Below are 17,012 nucleotides of genomic sequence, written 5' to 3' on the forward strand. Positions count from 1 at the left end.
GCTACAGTAAAGGACGAGCCACGCATTCTTCACTCCCTGCTCCTATGGACTCTGTGTTCAGGACCACGGCCAGCTCCTGGCGCCTGCGTCCCGGCCTGGCAGGCAGGGAGAGGCCATCGCCCGCTTTAACCAAAAAATAAATAAATAAAAAAAATCCGCTCTCCTTCCTCTCATCTGTACAATACACTCCCCTTGCCCCATCCCCACCGCTCCGCCTTCTCACCTCCCCCTCTCACATCCGCAGCAGTGACTGGCCAATAAAATACAGAAAATACGTAAGCATCGACGAGTGCTCGGCGCAGGCGGAGAAAGCTCAGTGTGAAGCAGACTAAACCTCCTCCAGCACCACTCGTACCGCTGACATCTCTCAGCGAGCGACTACAACCAGGGCCTATCCCTGTCTTGACACATTCCTATATTCATCCACATTATATCTGTAGGCACGGATACGACAACGGCACAACCATCATCAGGGGACGACAAAAAACCCCTCACTCAGTAGGTTAGGTTATCTGTAGGGGCGCATCACCTCTAGAGCAAGATGTTAGATCCGTCGTCCAGCGAGGAAGAATCTGATGGGATAGTGGAGGAGGAAAGCAAAGAGGCGATGGCACCTCAGGCCGGATCCCGCATCTCTCCAAGCAGGACCAGCGAGAGCTCGGGTGGACTAGCGCCCAGCAGCAGCCGCAGCAGCGCCCGTCCGACCAGCCCGAGCCCGTCAGCCGCCAGCGAGGAGAAAGAGGATCTGGAGAAGCTGCAGAGGGAGGAAGAGGAGCGTAAAAAGAAGCTGCAGTTGTATGTTTTTGTGATGCGATGCATCGCTTATCCATTCAATGCAAAACAGCCCACAGATATGGCAAGGCGACAGCAGAAGGTAAGGGCCCTCAGTGCAAAGGCATAATTAATCACCACATGCTGACGAAATGCCCCCTTTCATATCTCAGATGTTCTCTTTGATGACCTACATAAGCTAGAACACAGAGGGGTTTTGGCCACTAGGCCTATCCGATAGCGCACGGATTCAGCACAGTCCCAGTGACACCACTGTTTGTTTTTGACGCAAAATGTTGAAATCCTCGGAGCATGACAGGAGCACATAAAGGCGCTTCGAGCTCCGGATAGTGAAAGGACACATGGTAGCCCTACTGCAGAGCTGCAGCCTGAGTGCAGTCCATGTTCCTCTACTACTCAAGCTCACAAGTGAGATCAATCCCAGAGCCCAGCAAGCCCATTAACTGAAAGGGCGTTCAGGAGATGGTGGATGGCGATTTAAAACAGGACGGTGTCATTGTCCTTGTTGGCCCACATCTCCTCCCCAAAAAAGTCCTGCTTCCCATTTGATATGCAGCTGTATGTTGCTCTATGTCCTGCCTTCCTGGCGGATACCCAATCCCAACCCGTTTGCGCCATCACTTATCCCGTCAATTTGGCCTCCCAAGGTGACTTTTGGGCACAGACCTCTTGAGGAGGGTTGCTTAATAGCCTCTCGCCTCTGCAGATGAGCCAGGCTCCTCTCAGTGGGTGATAGTTAATTAATTGCATGAGCATTTTTCTGTGTTCACACATTTTATTTAATTTTAATGCAATTTTCAGAAGAAATAATTGACAGAAGGTCCAGCTTTTGAGATTTATGTAAGTTACTGTAAGGGACAAGGCCCACATCCTGGTTTCACGCTGCTGCTGTGTTGCTTCATTGATGGTGGAGCCAGTTTTGGGTCATGATGTCCTTACTGTCAAAGTCACCATGCACAGGCATTACTGTACTAAAGGAATGCTGAATTGATCGTTTGCCAAGACAAGGGCCCCAGTTTATTGTCCTTGTTTTGTGCATTTGACTGTCACAGCAGAAATAAACCATCTAATGTTTGCACTCCAAGACTGCCACACGAGTTGGCTGTCATTTGTTAAATTAATGCAATTATGTAATGATGGGCATGTTTTGTGTAGGGCTGCTTTCACATTGTGAAAACATTGATCATCATATGGCTCAGTGAGACAGTAGTATTGGTTTCTTGGAGCTTCTCTCACAAGGCATGGGTTGCGTTCAGTGTGGTTCAGTGGACCTATAGCTGCAGAAGATTCATCCAGCTCAGTTAATCTAAGGCTAATCATGTATCACTCATGCAAGGAAACATTGTAAACGACACTATGGAAATTGCTCTTGTGAGTGTTGTTGTTGTTTTTTTTGTTTTTTTTTAACCTGCAGACAGTTTGTCTTCCTCTGGACACAATTTAAGCCATATGGTCTGAATTTTCTGCTGACTCATGCACAAGTGCATGTGGGAGGCACAAATAAGGTTTCCTATCTATTTGTTTGTTGTAGTCCCGTTCAGCATGGGTTACTGATAGTCAAATGCCTGCTTAGTAATGCACTTTCATATCTGGTTGTGCAGGCAGCCACAATCCTCTGCTGTGGGTGAGTGAATATCTGGACAAACAATCCGGTGCTTGCTGTCAGACCTTAAAATCAAAATGTGTCTGTCTGCCAACAGCCTGCCTCTAGATTTCCATTAGATCCAAATTAGCACTTTTTGGAATAAACCAATCTCTCCAGGAAAAAATTACACACATTGTACAACATTAAATGACAGCAAAATAAAAGTGTTGTTTTTTTTTAACCACATTTAATTGGTTTGATGTTTATGTCACTGAAAGATGATGATTAATTACACAGAAACATTTAACAACAGGGAGCAATTAAATGTAAGGTGATTATTTTCTGGCAGTTATGTGCACATATAGTGTCATGACATTGTGCAGGATTCGTCATTTCACTGTCATTTAACTCCATTTCCTCCCTGTGTGGTTATGAAGAAATAATTTATCATATAATACATTAATGAAGAGAGAATATTCAACATTTTTTTTTTTTTTTTTTTTTTTTACTGTACATTCCTCTCAGCCATGTACCTCCTGCGAATGTGGGCTCCTCAGATGTCCATGTACAATAATCTATTAAGGAAATTCCTCATAGCGTTGGCTACGCAATTTAATATGTAGCCTATTACAATTTTGGCTATTATAGATTAGTCACAGAAATATGATGAAGCAATTTCTGTACTGAAAAGACTTAAAGGCCTCAGAAAAACATGTGGAGCAGCTCCATGATAATCCGTTATTAGAAGCTCTGGCACACAAACAGCGGTGATGGGCTATCACAGAGAAACAGACCAGGCTGCAGAGTATGCAAGCTCCACTGCTGCTTCTTGAAATGTATTGCTATAACCTTGTGAAAGGGTAACACAATAGCACAGTAACAGTCAGTCGCTTCCTTTTGAGGGGCGAGGGAAATATTTTCTCCTTCAGATGTCTTCACTTACAGCAGCAGCATGAAGGCCGCTGCTGTTAAAATGATGGTGGGAGTGTATGTGCATATTTAACTGGTGGCATGTGTTTGGTTGTCTTTACACTCATGGTCCCCTCCCTCAGAATATGACATAAGTAAATTATTGGGGTTATTGGCAGATATAGACAGTGTTGGTGTAATTATGGCATCATTGTGAATTGTCCTGCAGGGAAAACTCCTCCTTCGTTTAATGGCAATAAGCTGCTTTATAATAAACTGTGTGTACAGAGTAATTAAGCTTAAAGGATAATTCAGACGGTAAGGACAAGACAGCAATAAGAAAATTTGAAATTTAGAAAGACATTTCATGACATTTTCCTATATCTTTCTTCAATCTTTTGATTGTTGAATCTTCCAGTCAGCCTGCCATTTCTGTCCAGACGGAAACATCACAACAAATATTTGATGGATTGCTATGAAATGACATTCACGGTCTCCAGAGTATGAAGCCTGCTGACTTTGATGATTCCTTGACTTTTCATTTCACATCAAGTTTTCACTCACCCAGTGAAATATCTCAGTGTCTGCTTAGATCCCCTGACTTTTCCTCCAGCGCCACTATGAGCTCCACATTTGGGGTTTTGTGTGAAATATCTCAGCACCTTCTGCATGGATTGTTATGAAATTTGGTACATCCATTTATGTTCCCTGCAAGATGAATTGTAATAATTTTGGTGATCTCTAGTGCCATCTTCAGGTCAGAATTTGAGTAGGCCAGAACTTTGGTTTGTGTCTAACCCTAAAAACAGTGAGCATGGCAAACAATGTAGCTACTAAACATCAGTATTTTAATGTTAGCACTGAACAGTTTAGCTTGCTGACATTAGCAGTTAGCTTAAAGCACCACTGACCCTGGACTTGCTTAGTCTAGTCAACTATTCTTGTTTAATGAAGATTTGAATCATAAATAAAAGCTCTCATGAAGTCAAATAAAATCAAACATCAATCAAACTGCTTAAATGAAAAATGATAAATCTAACACATATGCGTTTTATAAATCACAGTGTTTGTACTTTTCAAATTCTCTCAATCCCCCTCTCAATTAGAGGATTTTTTTTTATCAATTACAAAGTCCAATGCCCTATCAACACATCTGCCAGCAGGTTTGTTTAATAGAGCGCCTCTGGGCTCAGCATTCAAATACTATACATTATACTGTTGATACTCTGAGTGAGAGCAGCTGTGAACTGCGCAGCAGGCTTTGTGATATGAATGAGAATTAGACTGAAATTTGAATTAAAATTAGTGATACTTGGCTGAAGTTAGCATCTTTGGTGGTTATTGCTGAGCAAAGGAATTTTGGTGTCCCACTGTGAGCTGGTTTTACATGCACTGGGTTTTATTTCATTTTCTTTTCTAATAAAAGAAAACAAGCAACATAATAATAGCCTTTAGACGAATGTAAAAATGATTGCACTTAACGACGACGTGGTGTCTTTGGAGCAGACTTTTGATAGTGATAGTGAGTGGTGGGATAAGTGTTATCGCCTCTAAATTGCCGTTTGTGTTGGTAAAAGAGAGAGAATGTTGAAAGGACAATATAAATTAAAAATGTGAATAAAAGTTAGTAATCATTGGATTGTGAAGGCTTTATAATGCCTCAGTTCAGACACCAGAAAAACAGAAAATAAACATTACAGATCAATGGAAGAGCTGAGCAAGCTGTCATACATACAAGGTCACACATGGAAATATTTACTTAATCTTTACTGATGACTGTCGATACATTTGTTCTGTGGATGAATATGATAATATGATGTGTTACAATGATTCAGGTAAATGTGACATTTGAGCTGGTGGATAATGGGCAGATAACGCTCAGATATGAGGATGGAAACCAGAGGAAGGAACTGAGAGAAGGGAGAGAGAGAGAGAGAGAGAGAGAGAGAGAGGTGAAACTGACATCATTGGAGTAAAATTAGCAACATTAAAAAATGAATAGGAACACACTCCAACTGGTGTACGTGCAGTAGACATCTTCAGAAACGGCTAACATGTTTGTGGACTTCATGGTTTTAAAAATCAGAGCGTGCATAAACTCTCTTATGTCACCCTCTTTCTCCTCGATTCCTTGAAAGAAATCAGGAGAGTCATTTAGCGAGACTATATTTGAACGATGAACATGTAGATACAGATGACTGAGATTGAACTGCTCAAGCTTATTATGTTCATGAACCACGCTTTTCATCTGGACAAAAGAGAGCGACAGCAAATGGAGAGCTGAAGTATGACACTGAAATCATTTGCATTATTATGTAAGATCTTTAAATGGTGTTCTGCCTGAAAAAAAAAGGCATCCTTCGACGATAAAAGGAGCTTCGCAGTTGGTGTCAAAGTCAAAGCTTTGAGTTAACAATAAAATATGCCAATCAGCGTTTTGAAAGCCTGTGCTGAAAAATGTTTTGTCTCTCTCATTAAGTAGCAGATATTTTCGCAACACTTGTATTGAAGAATGAAGGTGTTTATCGACGGTATGGATATGAAAGTGGATTCAAAAGAGGGTGACAGCTGAAAAAGCAGCAGGCGAAATACCCCCTCGCCCACAATCTGTGTAGCAGCGCGTAACATATCACAGCTTCACAAATTAAACATCTCCTCTGTCTGTATATAACCAAGAGGGAAAGCTAAGATCTGATTTGTCAGAATACTAACAGCATCTTTTTCCCACAGGTTTGACTTACTTTGAAAGCAGCAATCAAAGTCAGGATCACATTGATTCATATTTGCCTCATATTTGAATAATCCAGTAGTGTGACTTGATAAATGGTACACAGGGCAGTCATGTTGTCACAGACATAGCTACAGAAATGCAAATGATGCAGCACAGAAATTTTCTGTGTGTGGATCTGCAGGATTTTATGTTTGAAGGAAGCATCGTGTAAGGGATTATGCCTCATAAGAGGCAAAGTTGTATCTGTGATCTGGCTTGATACAACATCTCACATAGAGTTGTTTCTCTCCAGTGCGGGGTGTACTTGTTAATTACAGAGGAACCTACATGTCCTCACATAGTCTATGTAATCTTGTTTGTCGTCCAAAGCAGCATCTTAAATTGCGCAGACAAAATGTTAATCATCTACAGTTATCATTTGTTCAGCCTTAATCCTGGTGTCACAAGACAAGATGATCCATAATTTCTGACCGACATAGTCCTAGGACTGACATAGGAGAATAGGAGAATTGTCTAGTTGGAGACAGTTAGTGTGTCTTCATAATGTATGGATAGACTATCCAATTAATCTGCAGGGCTCCTGTCATTCTTTTTTTATTATTATTGCTGTATAAAATATAATCCCTGCCCCCAATGCTGCACATTAGTCATACTCAGAAAAAAGAATGAAAGCCGGTTTGATTAAAGTGGACACGAGACATCAGCAGCCGTGGTTGGCAAGTGTAAAATGCAGATACATTATTGCTTTTATTATGATTATAATAAGATTCTGACTGACCTTATTAAAATTGAAATTAGGGCTGCAACCAACTATTGTTTTCATTAATGATTTTTTCTCCATTACTCATTTTGATCAATAAAATACCAAAACACCCATCCCCATCACACAGTCTGATGTGACATCGTCAAGTTGCTCTTTTTGTCCGACCCAATGGCCAAAAACTAAAATATTCAGTTTAATAAAGAAAACCAGCAGGCATTCACATTTTAGCTGTCAGAACCAGTGATTTCATCTTTTCTTTAATAATGACTTAAATTATTAATCGATTATCAAAACAGTTGCCAATTAATTGTCAGTCAAATGACTAATTGATTACTAAACTCATTGTTTCAGCACTAATCAAAAGGCTGTTGGTAACTGCTGGAATTGTGCTGGAAAAAAAACAGCTGGGGTCCAAATTTACTTCCTGTCAGATGTTGATATTAACACTGCAATGATTCAAATATTTATACTCAAAAAGATCAGAGTGTGCTCTGTGTGCTTGAAAAATACCAGCGACTACACATGCCTGTGCTGTGTTGGCATATTCATTATAATGCTATCCTCATTACTCAGACACACCAGAACATCTACATGCATCAAACTGTGAAGATAAACCAAAGCAAATTCAAGTTAAATCAGCCAGAATCATCACATCGTTGTCTTCACAAACTCTCATCATCACATGTATACATTTTTTTTACATTGTAATTGTGACATTTTTTTTTTCTCATAATTACAAGACAATTTGTATCATAATTAAGAGAAAATTAAGTCATAATTATGAGGTACGGAATTTATAATCAATGTACAAGAAAACTTCTCTTTGATGAATACAATGTGCGGCTGTACATCATCACACTTCGGAAATGTGAGTCTTGAAAGTGAAGGCAGGCAGCTGCCGGTGGTCATGCAGGGCAAATGAATGTTTTTGTTTTTTGTGCTGTTATGTTGAACCATATGAAGGATTGCTTCAAAGGGAAAATTACTCGACTAGGAAAAGAAAAAGTGGACAGAGACGGAGAGAGAGAGAGATTAGTAGTGGTGATTTTCCACATTAAAGAAAGAGACAGAGGTAAGAGCTATTGCTGGATCATTACTGCTCGCCTCTGTTGAACCTCTCTTTCCCTCTCTCTCCGATGACTCTCACTGAGGCATAAAGAACACAAACAGCAGCCCGGAGCAGACATGATGATGTACGCCAGGTAGACACTCAAAAGTTTCTCTCCTGCGCTATATCACGGAAGATACATGTTCCTGTGCCACCTCCTTTCAACAGAGGCACAGCACCACTCACCTCCTGTCAAGCACCAAATCTAAATCTGTGTCTGAGGCCTTTTTACTCAAAATCATTGCTGTGATCACTATCATTAATGTAAAAATGATAGAAGGAGCATTATCATTTTTCATTATCAAAAATGCAAAAACAAAGCGGAAGAAATCGGTAAATGAATTTCTATTCACACTTTTTTACTGTTTAGCTTTCAGAATAAATAGGGAAGTTACACCTCTCCTATTATTAATTCTACAAAACTTTTTAAAATGAATCCTTAAATATTCATGTCGACTTTGTTCCCCATGACACTAAGAAATATTTGTGAATCCCCCTTTCCTCTGCTTTTCCTCCATAATCTTCAAAAGTGTTACGAAACACTCAAGTAAAGAGCAAGTTTCAAAAGTCTGATTAATGTAATCTGTGTGATCTATTTTCACTACATCTTTATATAAGACACAAACCTACCGAACATCAACCAAGACCAACAGACGGGCACAAAGAAATAAATATGACATGAGCACCTTTTAAAAGCAGAGAGAGAGACTGAGTGAGCAATTGACTAGTCACTGAAAGAAGGAAAAAGTGATTTGTGATGGGAGGTTAGCAGGAGAGGATTTATGTCTTAGACTCTTGATGAGAGTAATGCACCAGCAACGGACAGAGACACCAACCCACAGTCAGCTTTATATCCTCCACAGTATGAAGTAGCATTGCAGCACTGCAGTACTTTTTTTTTTTTTATTTATTTTGAACCAAAGCTGAATAACACAGTCACAAAAAGACACAGGACATGAATGCAAAATAAATAAATAAGAATTATTTTAAAAATATATAAATATATTTTTCTCTTTTTCAGCGGAAAAAGACGGAGGACGGCCTTAACCTTCATACAGTGCCATTTAACAAAGAACAGTCGATGATCAGTCGAGCTTGCATATGAAAATACTCAGCTGAAAATCATTTTGCCACACCCAGTACCTCTGAGGAAGAGCAGGACATAAATATCTTTCCTTTTAAATAAAACATAAATGCTTTGGATTACAATTTCATACATACTAAACTGCTTCATACAAGGGCTGTAACTCACAGTTATCTTCGTTTTGAATTATCTGTTCGTAAGATTTTTCAACTGCTTAATCATTTAGTATATGAAATGTCAACAAATTGAAAAAGGCCCATCACAGGGTCTGAGAACTCAAAGACTCCAAATATTCAATTTAACATTGTACAAAATGCAGAAAAGCATCAAAATAGCTGAGAACAGCTAATCAATTATTTATTCAATTATCTGTTTAATCTTTATTTTTATACGGACAAGAAGCCTATCATGACCCGCCACATACCACAGTATTTATAACCTAAGCTAATTTGTAATGCCCGCCCCTAGATGGGCTCTTCACACAAACACACAAAATTCACCAAAAAAATTCTTATAAATCAGCACACCACACAAACATGCAATACAATGACTATAAAACTCTACGACAAGCACCAGATCATTCAGGACTGCATTATTTATTTATTAAAATAGTTGCAAATTAAGTAAAATCAGACACAGAAAAATACCACAGAATGATTCTTAATATGTTAATGTCAAGTGCAATGGAATGGACAGGATTGATTTTATTGTTTTGGACGAAATTTATGTAAATTGCCCCATTGATTTTATCCTCTCAATGCCGATAGCATTTATGTTATATTAGGTTAAGGGCTTATTTTCACCTCAGTAACTGAATGAGCATAATGAGGAACCAGCTGAGCTGTATAGCAGCTGCCAGTGAGTTGGTGGTGTGATAATGGAGGACTGTTACAAGAAGGGGCTTAGTCGGTTGTGAACACAGTGTTCTACTGTATATATCAGCAGTACCACAGCTCCTGAATGTGACAACAGTGTGGAGACTGGTTATACAGAGCCAGAGCTTCCTGTTTTATCCCTGTTTGCCGTGTGTCAGCCTCTGTCTGCACAGTATACACCTGGCTGTTGACTAACCCAGCCAAGTGGTATTTATTCACACAATGTTGTGTGTGTGTGTGTGTGTGTGTTTGTGTGTGTGTGTTTGTGTCTTCAGGACAAATCTATGAGAACATGGCTGGTTGGGGATAATAGCTTGCGCATCTGTCTTTGTATAATTCTAGTTTTGTGACCACAGTCACTACATGATGCTGGTGTGTTGTGTTTGATGAGGTCTGTTGCTGGTAGATTTTGTGCAGCTGTCATGCAGCACTTGCTCCCGTACTCCTGTTTGCTGTTTACTCAGATGTGGGCCGGTGGTGTCATCTGCAACATGAATAAAGTGTGCTTTGTCTAGTGAGGGGATTCAACCATACCGTGTTAGCTGAAAACCAACATCAGCATCGGAAAGAGCTCTTTCCTGAGCAAACAAATTTAAACACAATAAGAACATTAGGCTGCATTACATCCTTTTATCACTTTGTACATTTGATATCATGAATAAGGTTTATGCTCCACATCTTCATAAGGTAAAGCCAGAGTACATTTAACACGTCTGATGTCGAGTCTCTCCATTTTATATGACATTGTGTGTTTTAGCAGCATTTTTAAATTTTGATATTGCCTCAGTCCTTCAACTAACGTATAATTTTGGTCTACTTTTTTTTATGAGTCATTTACAAGTGTATTCACCACTGCTCACTGCTAAAAGCTGCACATCTAATTTGCAGCCATTTAATTTTGGATAAACACCTTAATTTAACTTCCCTTTTCAATGTTATGTAACTTCTAGAGGAAGCTAAAGTGTGAGTCAGCACAGCCAAGGCTTTACTGCGCTGAACTACGATACAGTGGCCTCAGTATATACTGCATTCAATTAACTAATTACTGCACGCATCGTAGCCCTGCAAGGACAGCTGATATATCTCACAAGCCACATTCATTAAACATTTCCAAGAGATAAGAATGAGATTGATAAGAATAGCCATCATATATAGTCATTGTGTATTTTGTTTAATCTGCTGTTTTATTGGTTTAGTCTGTCTTTGTAAACACATGGCGTATACAACAAATGCAGACTTCTTTACTATTCACACACACGGCGTCAGTATCATTAAAACAACGGCACAGTGTTTACAGAACACCTAATGTAACCATCCTCCATCACATTGTAGGCAATGATTGACAGCTGTAAACATTTCAAAAACCTTTTAAAATGAGTCATTTTCTCAATTTTGTTGTTAGCGTTCATTTACAGTGTGTTTCTCTCATTCTTTCTATTAAAAAGCTTTCAAATGTCATCTGCCCTGTTGTATATGACAGATTATATTATCAAAAAAATTTTACCAAATGCATAGACTTTCTTCTGCACTTCAGAAAAAAATTGCAGCAAAATAGACAAAACACGTATTGACAAAGCAGTATGTAGAAATCTTTTTCGGTTCACTGAAGAATCACTAAGGGCAGCTTACTTTTTACAAGATATGTGCCTGAGGGGAGCTTAATGCTAAGAACCTGCGTTAGAGGCTCAGTGGGCTCAAGGATGCAGGACAGGGGCTATAAAACTGACAGACTTTTACTACATGCAATAATATCTGTTTATCTCTAATATGTACTGTTCTTAAAACGGTATTACATGAAAAATGACAGCTTTAACTAATTATATGAACTATAAGGGACCGAAACGACAACAATATGTATATCTTTTTTTATAAATCCAGGTTTTAATGAAACATTATTGATCATTAAATATTTCAAAGCAACTTCAGTATTGTGTCAGGCACATGGTCGAACTATAAAGTCTAATCCATAGTCATTTTGAACTGTAATGAATTTACTGTACATCAAGCACATGCAGTGTGCAGATCTCCTCTATTTATATGTGAAGGGTGATTAATGTCACTGCCTCCTTCATTGCAAGCCAATGAATCAAAGTGTAACACTGCAATCTTGATAAGAGCCACAGAGAGAGAATCAATACCAGCAAAGCAGGAAAGTATGTCTTGGGAGTCTGGCAATACTGATGAAAATGGAGGCATTTGTCCGTCATCCATCAAGTAGGTTACTAATCAGCACAGTTCTCTAATCAGCAATGAAATAAAAGTATGCAGAACTGAAAGTCATAAATACTTAATACAGTTGAAGTGCGATTTGGTGAAGAAGTGGTAACATTTTACCTGGTTTACTGCTTTGTGTTGTGCTTCAGTGTCACCTCCCCATACACACACACACACGCACACACACACACACACACACACACACACACACACACTGCCAGTACCGCATCTCCTACATTTTATTCTAATATCTTCTATTAATTATATGTGATTTTAATGGAGGCCACTTTTTCCTTTGCTGCATGACTTACAGCAAGCGTTGCAACCAACAATTTTTTTCACTCTTGATTAATCTGCCAATTATCTTCCAGATTAATCAATGAACCGTCAGAAGAAGATAGTGTTAAGGTACCATTATCGCCCAGATCCCAGCTTGATGATTTCAAATCACTTGTTCTATCCAACAAAAGCTGAAGCTGTTTAGTTTAATATTATAAAAACAAAGAAATCAACAGTCTCACATAGAGACGGGAAGCAGCGAATATTTGGTACTGTTTGAAATTTATTGAAACGATTAACTGGTTATCAAAATAGTACTTTTCTGTCAATGGATTCATCACGTAATTGTTCTAGCTGTGATTACAGGTTGCCACTAACATACAATTAGACTGGTCAGAGCTTTAATCTGTCTGAAACAATTAGTCAATTAATTGATAGTCAGAAAATTAATCAGTAACTATTTTGATAATTGACTTTTAAGACAAAGCACCACACAACTTCAAGTTTCAGCCTTTTCAGGTAGGGGAATTTGCTGCTCCTCTGTCATAGTGAACCAGCAATATTTGGATTCTTGATTTGACAAAACAAGTTTTTGAAGAAATCAATTTGGTCTTTAGGAAATTGTAATGGCCATTTTTTCAAACGATTAATCAATTTAAACAGTCGGTATACACCCGTGTTTGATTGTATTCAGAAAACTTACAGGATGTGAGACATCAGGTCTAGACGCACAAGTGCTTGCTTTGCCCTAAAACATTAGTCAACTTATAGTTCAAGTTTGCTGTCAAAAGCCAAGCAGTCCTTCAACAGGAAACATCTCAGGCTTTATATTCTACCTTTGCATATTATTCATACTAATTTCTCAAGTTTTTGTTTTTCTTTCCTTCTTTTTGAGTTGATTGTTGCTCATCACTTGCCAACATTTCAGTCTAAGCATGTATGCACACTTTGTCCTTTTTAATTAAAATATTTACTTTATACAAAACTGCTACTTAGAATTATTACTATTTCAGAATTTAATAATAAATGTATTCTCCTGAGACAAGGGAAGGACAATCTAATTAATTAATGCAAGTCTCCACATTATATACTTTATCATTATGTACAGAGTATATTATATACATATGCATTATATAACTTTGAACTACTACATCATGTACGTTATGAGAAAAGACAATCCAAAGCAAGTTTATTGCGTATGCCAAGCTAAAACTAATGCAATCTAACAGTCCTGTAATAGATCATCCTCCCACGAAGATTATAATGTTCACTTAGTCTTGAAACTGTTTCAGAGAGGCGTTGATTCAACTTTATGATCATTTTGGAGGCTGCAGTTTGTGGTGCCGTTGAATTGATTTGCATTATACGGATAAGTATTTCTATTATTTTGTCCACCCTACTTATATCAGTGATGGTATGCTAAATAGCAGAGATAAAGCATATAACGCAATACAGTTCGACAGCACGACAAACTAAATCCTCCAAAATGATCATATAGTTGAAGTAGCACCTTTCTGAAACTTCAATTACAATAAAAACTGAACATTATAAGCTTCATGAAGGTGGGATTTACTGCACGACTGTTGTAGCAGACTGCATTATGTGTGCATAATAATATGCCAACTGAGTATATTTATCCTCATCCTATCAATTTCAGAAATGGACATGCAACCAAGGACAAGTATCTTGACTTCAGCCCCTGAGTGTCCCCACAGACCAGACTGATTTGCATACTGGTGTTAATATTAACATTTCTTGCCTCGGGATGTTCCTTGAACACCGTGGTCTATTAAAACATAGCAGGGATGTTCTACACTTTCTCTTTAATCTCTCATCTTACTGTTGCCAAGATGAATAAACCTGAAACCTTGAAGGAGAAGCACAAGTATTGATCTCTGATGTTGATATGCTGTTATATGTTGTAAGTGGATCTTTTATGCTTGGACATCGAGAGGTGTATCATGCTGAGATTCACTCTACCACAAGAATCATAAACTGAAAAAGATGAAATACTTTGTGAAACTTTGAGTTTGTGTTTGTATTATTTTAGGTAGGTAGGTCATCTCATCCTCAGCCTCCTATGTGTGAGTGTATACTATATGTGTGTGTATATTATATGCAACTATTCTTTCTTATTAGATGAAACTTGGGCATTTTTACTTTGGCTCTAATCGAGAAATCTTACATTACATGACCCTCATTTTCTGAACATTACTGTTGCAGGGTTGCGGTAATACGATGGATATGCAGATGGTGTTGAGATTGCCTCACAGGCACATGATATGTGGTACTTTTCCATCACACTCCTACACCAAAGTCTGTCACTTGCAACATGAGGCTGAATGCTCGCAGACACACACGTTACCAGCGGGTCCTTGTGCTCGTTTGATATGTACAACAGCTTGAACCGTAAGATTGAAGGCAGTTGTCAGAGGGAGATCGTCAGTCTATTGACTGTTGGGTCACTGACTCTGTAACCATGTGTGAAATCAATCCAAGGACATGTAGACCTGAGTGAGGATCGAAAGTGAAACAAAGGGAGAGAAAACATCACACGTGCAACGCAATATATATCATGCTAACAAGCATACAGACGATGCTGACAGTGTTAACATGTTGATGGTATAATGTTCACAATGTTGACGATATTTGTTTTACATTTTAGCATGCTAGCATTTGCTAATTAGCACTAAACCTATACCTCATGGTGACACAAGATGGAAGGTTGAATGAATGAGAAAAACAAATCACAATCATCATGAAGGGGACATGAATGTTTGTATAAAATTTAATGGAGTGAGGATTTTTTTTCACAAAAAATGCAAAATATCAACTCACTGGTGGCACTTGAAGAACAGTTATATGATCACCAAAGTCTTTGGGATTCATTGTCTGGGACCCATGAATGTTTCTAAGATTTTTTTTTTTTTTTTTGGATATTTCTACAGATAAGTGAAAATTGTGACTAACTACTGGCACTACCGGTAACATGGTTGAAAAGGAGTATGATTTTGTACCTCTATTTTTTTGTCTTTTGTATTTAATTATGGCTGTCATGAATCATTTTCTCCCTGTTCACGCAAAGTGTTATGTAAGGGAAGTTCAGTTGCAGCACTGGAATCTGACATGGGTGTGCTTTTTCACCTCTCATGTTTGGACAGGATATCAAAGTGCACCTGAGGCCTGGAAAGGGTCCAGTTGAGTGATATTACGGTGGCATCTCTTCTATTTGTGGATGATGTTGTCCTTTTGGCTTCATCGGACCATGACCTACAAAGTCCACTGGAGCGGTTTGCAGTTGAGTGTAATTTGGTCGGGTTGGTGGATTGCTCTGTTCAGGTTAGGGAGGGGGAGTATCCAAGTGGAAGATTTGAGGTACCTTGGGGTTTTTTTCACAAATGATGGTAAAAAAGGATTGTAAGATTGACCAGCATTTAGCGGGAACCAGTTCCATTAATGCAGGCTTTGTATCAGACTGTAAATAGTAAAGACAGAGCTGAGGTATAAAGCAAAGCTTTCAGTTTAACCATCACAATGTCTGGGTAGCGACTGAAAGAAGGAGATTGTGGATACAGTCAGTTGAAATGATGTTCCTGGTATTACTCCATGTGATAGCATGAGGAGCTCAGAGATTTCAGAGGACCTTGTTATTGAGATGCTGCTCCTTGAGTGCAGCCAGTTGATGTGATTTAGGCACTTGGTAAGAATGCCTCCTGGTCATCTACCTTCAGAGGTGCATGACTGTTTAAAGCTCAGACTACAGGTGTTTTTGGACGATGTATTCCCAATTCACCCCTCCTGACAGTCAGAGGAGAAATCTGGTCTGGGACCATGGTTGGTATTGATGTTCGGCCCATATCATCTGGTAATGTGAGGGGTTTACAGATCCAGTTTTAAAACCTCCCGAACTGCTTGCAGACTCATTGGGGCCGCCTTTGATAATATCAGATAACTGATAGCTCAGATCGATAACTGAAATGAATAACAAATTAAGTTCTCACTGCAAATTATTACTAACATTACAGCAAGTAAGTTGTTGCATCACAGTCACCACACAATTTTGTTTATCACATGAGGCGGTGCATTGCTCCCTGATTGCTCCCTCTGGCACGATATTCTTAATAATATCCCATGGTGTGTGATGCTCCATTATTTTCAAAATTTTGTAGTGTGTGCATATCTTAAATTAGAAAGAACATTTGTGAAGTTTCTCTGTGCTGTGAACCTGATTTCAAAATTGGTTAGGATTATAAAACTCCTGTAGTCTGAGCCCATCTTAAAAGGGGATGCAAAGGTAGACATTTGGAAACACTGGAGGGATTACATCCCCCAGCTGGCCTTGCAGTACTTAGTGTTTCCCCAGGAGGAGCTGAAGGAAGTTTCTCAGGGAAAATGATGTTTGGACTGCTCTGCTTACCCTGTGCCCAGAATAAGCCATTCAAAAATGGGTAGATATTACTACTGCTCAAACTAACGTGCTTCTTTTGACACATTTTCATATCACAGCTTTAACTCTGAGGTGCCCCCTGTTTGCTTTTGCTTCCACAGATAACCAAGCAGCAACTTCAGCAGACCAAGGATCGTTTCCAGGCTTTCCTCAATGGAGACACACAAATTGTGGCTGATGAAGCATTCATCAATGCTGTGCAGAGCTACTATGAGGTAGGAACTC

At 39.0% G+C, this 17,012-nt stretch overlaps 1 protein-coding gene across 12 annotated transcripts in view; it reads left to right on the forward strand.

Moving 5' to 3' along the window:
- The first annotated feature begins 334 nt into the window (after nucleotides 1–334).
- Nucleotides 335–17,012, forward strand: part of LOC111222851 (calcium-dependent secretion activator 1-like) — a 66,877-nt gene continuing 50,199 nt past the window's right edge. For all 12 annotated transcript variants that reach the window (XM_022746717.1, XM_022746726.1, XM_022746724.1 and 9 more), the window contains exons 1-2: nucleotides 335–874; nucleotides 16,889–17,002. In XM_022746717.1, the coding sequence (XP_022602438.1) occupies nucleotides 542–874; nucleotides 16,889–17,002 (447 nt within the window). In that variant the 5' untranslated portion in view covers nucleotides 335–541. The remainder of the gene's footprint in view (nucleotides 875–16,888; nucleotides 17,003–17,012) is intronic.

This window comes from Seriola dumerili, unplaced genomic scaffold (genome assembly GCF_002260705.1).
Source record: "Seriola dumerili isolate Sdu_G_001 unplaced genomic scaffold, Sdu_1.0 BDQW01000109.1, whole genome shotgun sequence".
Lineage (NCBI taxonomy): Eukaryota > Metazoa > Chordata > Actinopteri > Carangiformes > Carangidae > Seriola > Seriola dumerili.